The following is a 9,822-nucleotide window of genomic DNA, read 5'->3' on the forward strand; positions in this document are numbered from 1 at the left end:
CCCTGTCACTGCCAGCTAAACCTCTCACAGAATACACAGTTTTTAATATGCTGTCTGGACACTTTCCTGCACTGGTGAACCAGTAGTGAAGCATTCTACATCAACCAGCATTACATCCAGGTAACTGCTGTTTACTGTCACTGCCAGCAGGGGGCAGAAGCTCCACTGCAGCTTTAACGTTGGATGGATTGCTGTTTGCTTGTATGGCCACTTGGGGGCGCTGTTTCCTTGTGATGCTGCACTAATGCAGGAAACAAGCGGTACTGAAGTTAATTTCACTGTTGATCACGTGATTGAGACGTTGGGGGGGGGGGGGTCATAGTACATTCTTTATTATGTATATTGCAAATGTATTTATATTGGAGTTATATTGTGCAGTTCTATTATCTGTATTTTTGGTTATATTGTCTTATTTTAAATCTCTAGACCTCTGTCTGTACTACAGTAAAGTACTTCCTGGTGGTTTAACGCTTATCACATGATTTAAATGACATGTTAGTAGTTCCGCTGTGACCGGAAGTGTTCCTCTCCGTGTTAGCCTCCTCGCTGCTAGCTGTTAATGTGGTGAGTAGTTTCCTGTTTCTGCTTCAGTCACACAGAGAGAAGCTACAGCTGTGTTAATGTTAATGCTGCTAACACTAACACTGCTGCTACAACACCAACAGGCTGTAGTTACTGCCTCCACCACGATAAAGCTGTAACTGCTCCGTTAGCTGCTAGGTAGCTGCTAGCATGGTTAGCTGCTAGCAGGGTTAGCGGCTAGCATGGTTAGCTGCTAGCAGGGTTAGTTAGCTAGTCTGTAAAGAAGCTAATGTTAACGTTAGCCCCCCCCCCCCCCTCCCCAAATAACCCCAACCATAATAATAATAATGGGTTATGATTTTATAGATTAAATGTACTCGATAGTCAATTAAATGATTGATAAAGTTTTGTGTCTGATGATAAATAATACATAATAATCATAATAAATAACAACAATAATTAATAGTGAAAGAATAATAATAAATAACATGTTAGATATTCCTTCATTAGTCCCACAATGGGGACAGTAAATAGAATATAAGAGCAAGCCTTACTAAGAAAAAGAATAGAGAACAATAAATAATAAGTACAAAAAAAACTATAAAAACAATAATCGCAAGAAATATGTAGTAAAATAGTCGTGACATTATTTACAAGAGTAATATTGGTATGGAGTGGTAATATAGCTGATATTATTATTGCACAGATTAAAGTGAAATTAATATATATGTATATTATATGAATATTGCACACAATTGAAATTATTAGTGTTGTCCGTATACATGAAATATTAACATTGCAGAGTGTTGGACATTACAAGTGAGATACATGTGTGACAGAAGCTCGGCCACGTCTAGACTGTTGCAACACAGAGATGTAAACAAACACATTAAAACAGTAGATGGAGCTGATGGTAGAGTTAATTACCAGGTGGGCAGTAGGTAATAATGTCTCTCTCTCTTTCTCTCTCTGTCTCTCTCTTTCTCTCTGTCTCTGTCTCTCTCTCTCTCTCTGTCTCTCTCTCTCTCTGTCTCTCTTTCTCTCTCTCTCTCTCTCTCTCTGTCTCTCTCTCTGTCTCTCTCTCTGTCTCTCTCTCTCTGTCTCTCTCTCTCTCTCTGTCTCTCTCTCTCTGTCTCTCTCTCTCTGTCTCTCTCTCTGTCTCTCTCTCTTTCTCTCTGTCTCTCTCTCTCTCTCAGATAGTGATGGGGGGTCCGGAGCTCCTGCTGGACTCCAGTATTCGGATGTGGGTGGTGCTGCCCATCGTCTTCATCACCTTCTTCGTTGGGATCATCCGTCACTACGTCACTCAGCTGCTGCACAGCGACAAGAAGATTGAGCTGGAGCAGGTGTCTGACAGGTAAGACATCTACTCACTGTTTTACAATTATCTATAAAATGTTTTAATAAGAGCTGACAACATTTCTTCATTCATCTTTTAATAGTCAGTGTGCAGCATCAGGTTTGTTCAAATGTACATTTAGTATTTTTGTTGGCTTTATGTCATTTCTGAAAATGCTCCTGAAAATGTCAAATGGTGTAACCACAATATATATTTCTTAGTGTCCATGTGGTTCAGTTTAAATTTAAAGGGTTAAAATGTGAAAATAAACGTATGAATAACTTCACACATTCTTTTTTTGTGGACCCAGCATCAAATTTCTGCTTTTAATCCATTTAGAGAGAATATATTAGAGGATTATGGCAAAAATGTCTAAGTGGTGTAACCATAAAAACTTTGTACCAAATAATTCAACTTGCTTAAAAACAGTAAATAGTCAATAAAACACCATATCAACTAGTTTGGCATGATCTTACATTATAACTTTATATTAAATAAAGGTAATGGAATCTTGCCGACCTTTATTTACCTGTGCAATCTAATCCAACACAATTCAATATAACGCACCTCAGTACACCACCACTTAGTAACAACTGTGTGTTTGTGTGTGTGTGTGTGTGTGTGTGTGTGTGTGTGTGTCTGTGTGTCTGTGTCTGTGTGTGTGTGTGTGTGTGTGTGTGTGTGTGTGTGTGTGTGTAGTCAGGTGCTCCTGCGCAGCCGCATCCTCAGAGAGAATGGAAAGTACATCCCCCGACAGGTAAGCACACACCTGTTTGTTCACTGTCACTTGAAATGAAAACTTTATTAGTAGGATACTTTTCAGACAGCTCAGTAACCTGTGTGTGTGTGTATTTCTGTGTGTGTGTGTGTGTGTTAGTCGTTCGCGATGAGGAAACATTACTTCAACGACGCAGAAACCGGCTTCTTCAAGAAAGTGAAGAGGAAAGTCGTCCCCAAGAACCCCATGACAGGTGTGTGTGTGTGTGTTTCAAACAGCAGCATGTTATGTGTCTATATAATGTGTATATAATGTGTGTGTATAATGTGTATATAATGTGTGTGTATAATGTGTATATAATGTGTGTGTGTATGTATTTCAGACAGCAGCATGCTAACAGACATGATGAAGGGGAACCTGACCAACGTGCTGCCGATGATTGTGATTGGTGGATGGATTAACTGGGCGTTCTCTGGATTCGTCATCAGTGAGTTTTTGAGCCATCAGTTTGTAGACTTTCTGTTTATTATGTAACGATGCTGATCCCTGACATCATGAGGTAGCTCACCTGGCTGGTGGAGAAGGAGCTGGAGCTGGTGTGGAGCGGTACCAACTACGTATATTTGGGCTGACCTCTACACACAGCACCGGCTCTGGAACCAAACTCCTGGAGAAGAGCTGGACTCTGTTCTGGAGCCGGGCGGTGTGTGTGGGGGGGGGGGGGTTATGGGTTGTGGAGATACTCAGAGTCTCCGGCTGAGCGCAACAGTGTTGGGGGGGGGGGGGGTCAAGTATCTGGGGTCTTGTTCACAGTGAGGGTAAGATGCAGCGAGAGATTGACAGGTGGATGGGTGCAGCATCAAACTGCTGCAAAACAAAGAACTGTGAGATCCTGCAGGAAGTGATGTCATGTGTTTGTCTCTGATTGGTTGATGTGTCGTCCTGCAGCTAAGGTGCCGTTTCCTCTGACGCTGAGATTCAAGCCGATGTTACAGAGAGGCATCGACCTGCTGTCACTGGATGCATCCTGGTAACCACCGCACACACAAGTCCCTGATGCACCTGAACGCAGCACACACAAGTCCCTGATGCACCTGGACACAACACACAGTTATCCCTGATGCACTTGAAAGCAGCGTGTGTAACAGCTCTGTGCTGATTGGTCTTTACAGGGTGAGCTCGGCATCCTGGTACTTCCTCAACGTGTTTGGACTGAGAAGCATGTACAGTCTGATCCTGGGTCAGGACAACGGTCAGTCTGCCACACACACACACACACACACACACACACACGTTCATCTACACACACACACACACACACACACGTTCATCTACACACACAATCAGCCACTTTTTAGACTTTTCTTGAATTAAATGATTAAAATGAGTTTCTTGTTTGAAGCTGCCGACCAATCACGGATCATGCAGGACCAGATGACGGGCGCTGCCATGGCGATGCCCCCTGACCCCAACAAGGCTTTTAAGGTGAGGTGTTAACAGTGATGTTGGTTCCATCACGTTCCACTCTGTAATATAATAATATATATGGAACCATAGTGAGAACAGTACGTACTCAGCAGAGACCCAGAACCTGATCAGACTCTGTGTGCGTGTGTGTGTGTGTGTGTGTGTGTGTGTGTGTGTGTGTGTGTGTGTGTGTGTGTGTGTGTGTGTGTGTGTGTTTCAGAGCGAGTGGGAGGCTCTGGAGATCGTAGAACATAAGTGGGCTCTGGAGAACGTGGAGGAGGATCTGATGTCCAGAGACCTGAACTTTGGAACCTTCTTCAGCCAAGATATCAAGTCCACCATGTTCTAGACCGGCGAGGACCTGCTGGCTCCAGAACCAGAACCTGTTCTGGAGGTTTGAGAACACGGATCCACGTGTGAGGAACGTCTGTGTTTGCTGCCTCTGATCTTTTATTCACTGTCTGCCTTTTTTCAGCCTCCAGATTAAAACTAACAGATTTTGGCAGAACGTTGTGCCTTCAGGAACCTTCCACAGTGGAACCAAAAGGTTCTAGTCTGGTTGAGTGTTGCTGCTTTCAGCTCTGTGGTTCTGCAGGCTTCACATCATCACATTTACTTTAAGAATCAACATGGAAACAAATCATCTGTAGTTTTTACTGGAAATGATTGAGTGTCTCCTGCTGAGACTGAACCATGAACACAGCCGATGATTTATTATATTCACTAAAGCTCAACTCAAAGTCCATTTAGTAGCTTTTTCTGGAGCTTTCAATCATAACTTGGTTGTCTTCAGATGTTTCAGTGGCCATGACTGAAGAGTGGAAATGTGAAAGTGCTTGTTTGTATGTATGAATGTTTATATATGTATTTATATGTATATATATGTACGTACTATATAAACTAATAAATGGACCTTGACTGAATAAACGTTGAAGCTCAGATGTTTGTTGGGTTTGGTTCAGTAACATAGACTGTCTGTATAATGGACGTAACATCCGTGACGTCACCCATTGGTTTGTGGACTGCTGCTCGGAGGCCAATAGTATCGGATCTGAGCAGCGCCATCTTGAAAATTTCAGGTGCATGCTGGGAAAAATAAAAACATGGATTCTACTTATATGGGCATCAGGAGGAGCATGAGGCGCCCTCCTGAACCTGTGAACCAATCAACCTGTCAATCATGACGTAGCCACGCCCTAATGCATACCCTGCTTTATCCTCACATATAAAATCAGGGAGGCCAAAATGTCCCAAATGAACATCATACTGCATTGAAGAAGGCTTTAAACTAGCGATTGAGACCATAAACACATTTTGAAAACGTTTACTGAGGTTAGAAATCAAGTGAGAAGTTGGTGAATTCTCCATTGACTTGTATAGAGACGGAAGTCCATTTGACACCAAAACGGTCGCCCCCTGGTGGCCTTTTGATAGAATGCAGTTTTAAGTTACTTCCACGTTGGCCTCATTTCAGAGGACCAGAACTCCCCACCTGGTCAGTAACCAGAAGATCAGCTGATGAACTTTTAACCCTTTAAAAAATAGTTCCTTTGATCTTTAGGGACAAAAATGTCCAAGTAAAAGTATTGATTAAAATATTAAAATATAATATTATTTTCTGCTTTCAATGAATTTTTTTTTTTAACCAACATCAGTACTGATAATAAATATCAAATATTCATTTTCAGGATTTTAACCCTTTAAATGCCAGTTCTTCTAAATGAATGATTCTGATGCATTATTATCATTTTTTGTGCAGTTTCACATTAAAAAGAAAAAGTCCTTCTGGGATCCTTAGGGACTGCATGCTGGAGGAGCCGTCCAGACTGGTCCAGACTGGTCCATCCTGGTTCAGACTGGTCCAGACTGCAGCGGTTCCTCAGTGAGCAGCAGGGTTAGGGTTATTATTGGACCTGCTTGGTTCTATTGGCCGATCAGCTGATCACAGGACACGGTTCAGTATTTAAAGTAGAAACTTGGACGCGTCTCATCGTGATAATAATCATCATTTTATTCATATCAAAAGATTGAAAGTACAATAAAATATTTTCATCTGATATTTGACAGGAAGACCAAAGAAAGCCCCCCCCCCCCGCTCAGCAATGATAATAATAATTATACATTTCTTACAATAGAAAAATACTGTACACAGAGCCGCTGTAGCCTCTCATTCTGTGTCTGAATACAAATATCATCTATAAATATGAAAATAAGCATCTTAATGTCCTGCACCAGCGATCCTAATCATTCAACCTGACGTCATGTGACAAATTATTCCATTAAAAAAATAAATACCAGAAGAAAAAAACCAAAATATACAAAGAGTGAATTATCGTCAGCTTTGTTCACTTTAAATCAAATAATCCAATAAATCTGTTTCCACCTTTAAATCAATGAGTACGTTTATAAACTGTAAACTATTAAACAAAGAGTGAATAAATTAATAGTTTTGTAAAATTAGGTCTCGATGACTTAAAAATACCTGAAAGCTGAAAAACAATTACAGTTCAATTTGATCAAATCGTCCAATTAATAATTATCTTATGTTTCTGTCTTCACAGGAAGAACATTTATAATCTAGTTTCAGAGTTTTTAAACTGATTTTATTTTATGACAGAAGTTAAAGGAATGAAATCTGATTCAAAAGATTCAACGATCAGAAAAAGCAGAAATAATGTGACGTTCATCTTTTTAATATTTATTGTTTTAATTAACAAACTGACCCAAATAGAAACAGTTGAATAATGACTGAGATCAGTGAGTCTGCACCGAGCGCCGAGCTTCAGCATCTGGCTGCAGATGTTTGGCTCAATGATGCGTTCAAGTGTTGCTGGGAAATCACAAAAATCTAAAACGTAAAAGAAAAAAACTTGAAAAGACTTAAAAGAGGAGGAAAGGCCGGCTGCTCCGATACAGTAACCTCCGCGCTTCGATCAGTCCGTTTCCATGGTGACGGAGGAGGAGGCGGCACCCAGCTCTGCGTCGTCGTCGTCTTTGCAGGAAGTGATGTCGTTGGCGGCCTGCGTGGAGGAGGCGGGGCTTGTGCTGGGCGCGGGCAGAGTGGGTTTCCTGATCTTATCCTGGCGATGGTAGAACAGGACGTAGGCAGCGTTGGTCTGCAGGGAGGAAAGGGTTAAAGTAACGTTAGAGTAATGTTAGAGTAACGTTAGCGTAATGTTAGCGTAATGTTAGAGTAACGTTAGAGTAACCTTAATGTAACAATAGAATAACATCAGAGTAACATTAATCTGATGTTTTCCATCGCTGCAGTGGGGATCAGTGTCAGCTATATAAATGATTCTCTCTCTTTTTTTTTGGGGGGGGGGGGGGGTGGGGTAACATAAAGCAGGTGAGCTGAAATCAGGTCCAGATTGATACGTTTCTATGGCAACAAGCATGTTGAGAAACTTAAAGGACCAGTTCACAATATTCCAAATGTAAAATATTCATCTCTTTGTACTAAAATATGTGTGCGTGTGTGTGTGTGTGTGTGTGTGTGTGCGCATGTGTGTGTGCGTGTGTGTGTGTGTGTGCATGTGTGTGTGTGTCTGTGCGTGTGTTTGTGTGTGTGTGTGTGTGTGTGTGTGTGCTCACCATGATCTGGTCCTCTCCAGCGTAGGTCACCTTGCTGTCATCAAAGTAATACCACCGACTGTTATCCTTGTTGCATGCGTAGCTGGTGTCTGAAAACACACACACACACACACACACACACACACACACACACAGACACAGACACAGACACACACACACACACACACACACACACACACACACACACACACACACACACAGACACAGACACAGACACACACACACACACACACACACACACACACACACACACACATACACACACCAATAAACATGTGAACAAACCTCGGGCAGTATAATGTTTCCTACTTTTGGCCTAACAAGTCTTACAATGTCCGTCTCTGAGTCCTCCGTAGTGATTGGACACAGCGATGAGGTCATAGCGGCTCGGAGGCTCCCCATTGGTCAGACTCTTCTTCAGCAGGCAGTCGGAGAAGTCCAGGTCTCTGTGATCCAGCAGAAACCAGAGGGTCAATATAAGTCCTTTATAATGAGCTGAATACTTACTGTTCTCTGATAGGTGTGTTTATGTGTTATATAAGAGTCAGTTATAATAAGTGTTGGTAAGATGATGAATTCATAAATCAGTTAAACTAGTTTTAAAAGCAGCATCAGGTTTGTTAAAATGTACATTTAGTATTTTTGTTGGTTTTATAGGAGATAAATTCAGACTGAACTCAGCGGCTCCGCAGCAAGACATCATGGAGGTCCGAGTTACGCCCAGTTCAATATAATCAATAAATTAAAAAAAGATCAATGAGAGAAAACTGGATCAATGTGTAATTAAGGTTTTATTGTTTTAATAATTGTTTTATAAATGGAGGAATTCAGAAAAAGACCTTAAACAGATCTTAAAAACTAGTTTTTAACGGCATCTTTTATTAGTCAGTATGAACAAGAGGAACGTGGGTCAGTAACTAATAAGTGTTGGTAAGATGATGAATTCATAAATCAGTTAAACTAGATTTAAAAGCAGCATCAGGTTTGTTAAAATGTACATTTAGTATTTTTGTTGGTTTTATATCATTTGAAATGACATTTGCACCATTTTTTACCAAAAGTAAGACTGAATGCTCCTGAAAATGTCAAATGGTGTAACCACAAAAGAATGATAAATATTACATATTTTATCCTCCTAGAGAGAAAGAAAGATAAAGGAGGAAGAACAAGAAGTAAAAGGAGAAAGAAAGGAATAAAAGAGGAAGAGGAGAAAGAAAGGAAAAACGGAAGAGGAGGAAGAAAGAAAGAAAGAAAGAAAGAAAGAAAGAAAGAAAGAGAGAAAGCAGTCAGGTTCCTGATCTCCATGGTAACCAGAGTAAATGTAATATTTAGAACAATTGTATTCCATTACCTTTATTTAATATAAAGTTATAATGTAAGATCATGCCAAACTAGTTGATATGGTGTTTTATTGACAATTTACTGTTTTTAAGCAAGTTGAATTATTTGGTACAAAGTTTTTATGGTTACACCACTTAGACATTTTTACCATAATCCTCTAATATATTCTCTCTAAATGGATTAAAAGCAGAAATTTGATGCTGGGTCCACAAAAAAAGAATGTGTGCAAGTTATTCATACGTTTATTTTATCATTTTAACCCTTTAACCCTCCTGTTGTCCTGTTTTGACGATTCCTTTTTTCCTTCCTTCCTTTCCTATCTCCCTCCTTCTATCTTTCCTTCCTTCCTTCCATCCCTCTTTCCTACCTTCCTTCCTTCATTCCTTCTTTCCTTCCTTCCTTTCGTTTCTCCCTCCTTCTCTTTCCTTCCTTCCTTCCATCCCTCTTTCCTACCTTCCTTCCTTCCTTCCTTCCTTCCCTCCTTCCTTTCGTTTCTCCCTCCTTCTCTTTCCTTCCTTGCTTCCTCCCTCCTTCTCTCCCTCCCTAAACTAAACCTCGTGGTGGTACCTGAGGGGGAAATCCACGATGCTGTCCAGCTTCTCTCTGGTGAACTTGGTGTAAGAGAATCTCTTCAGGTGGATGATCAGAACTTCAGGCAGAGACCAAAGATCCAGCTTCTTAGTGGCCAGCTGGTGCTTCTTACACACAGGACAGTACCTACACACACACACACACACACACACACACACACACACACACACACACACACACACACACACACACACACACACACACACACACACACACACAGAGACACACACACACACACACAAATGAAAAC

General features: G+C 41.0%; 2 protein-coding genes across 4 annotated transcripts in view; one reads left to right on the top strand and one right to left on the bottom strand.

The window, feature by feature from the left end:
• The first annotated feature begins 466 nt into the window (after positions 1–466).
• zgc:86609 (ER membrane protein complex subunit 3-like) lies at positions 467–4,985 on the top strand. The gene is made up of 9 exons (XM_062426933.1): positions 467–564; positions 1,719–1,879; positions 2,561–2,618; positions 2,739–2,832; positions 2,962–3,066; positions 3,528–3,609; positions 3,752–3,831; positions 3,982–4,064; positions 4,267–4,985. Exons 2-9 carry the CDS (start codon positions 1,725–1,727, stop codon positions 4,393–4,395), a joined length of 786 nt encoding a protein of 261 aa, XP_062282917.1. The 5' UTR covers positions 467–564; positions 1,719–1,724; the 3' UTR covers positions 4,396–4,985.
• A 1,133-nt stretch (positions 4,986–6,118) lies between these two features.
• usp11 (ubiquitin specific peptidase 11) overlaps positions 6,119–9,822 on the bottom strand; it is a 19,000-nt gene continuing 15,296 nt past the window's right edge. For all 3 annotated transcript variants that reach the window (XM_062427459.1, XM_062427458.1, XM_062427460.1), the window contains 4 exons: positions 9,549–9,698; positions 7,971–8,086; positions 7,641–7,729; positions 6,119–7,162 (listed from right to left, as the gene is read on the bottom strand). In XM_062427459.1, coding sequence (XP_062283443.1) covers positions 6,980–7,162; positions 7,641–7,729; positions 7,971–8,086; positions 9,549–9,698 — 538 coding nt within the window. In that variant the 3' untranslated portion in view covers positions 6,119–6,979. The remainder of the gene's footprint in view (positions 7,163–7,640; positions 7,730–7,970; positions 8,087–9,548; positions 9,699–9,822) is intronic.

The sequence above is a fragment of the Scomber scombrus genome, chromosome 10, assembly GCF_963691925.1.
Source record: "Scomber scombrus chromosome 10, fScoSco1.1, whole genome shotgun sequence".
In the NCBI taxonomy this organism is placed as follows: domain Eukaryota; kingdom Metazoa; phylum Chordata; class Actinopteri; order Scombriformes; family Scombridae; genus Scomber; species Scomber scombrus.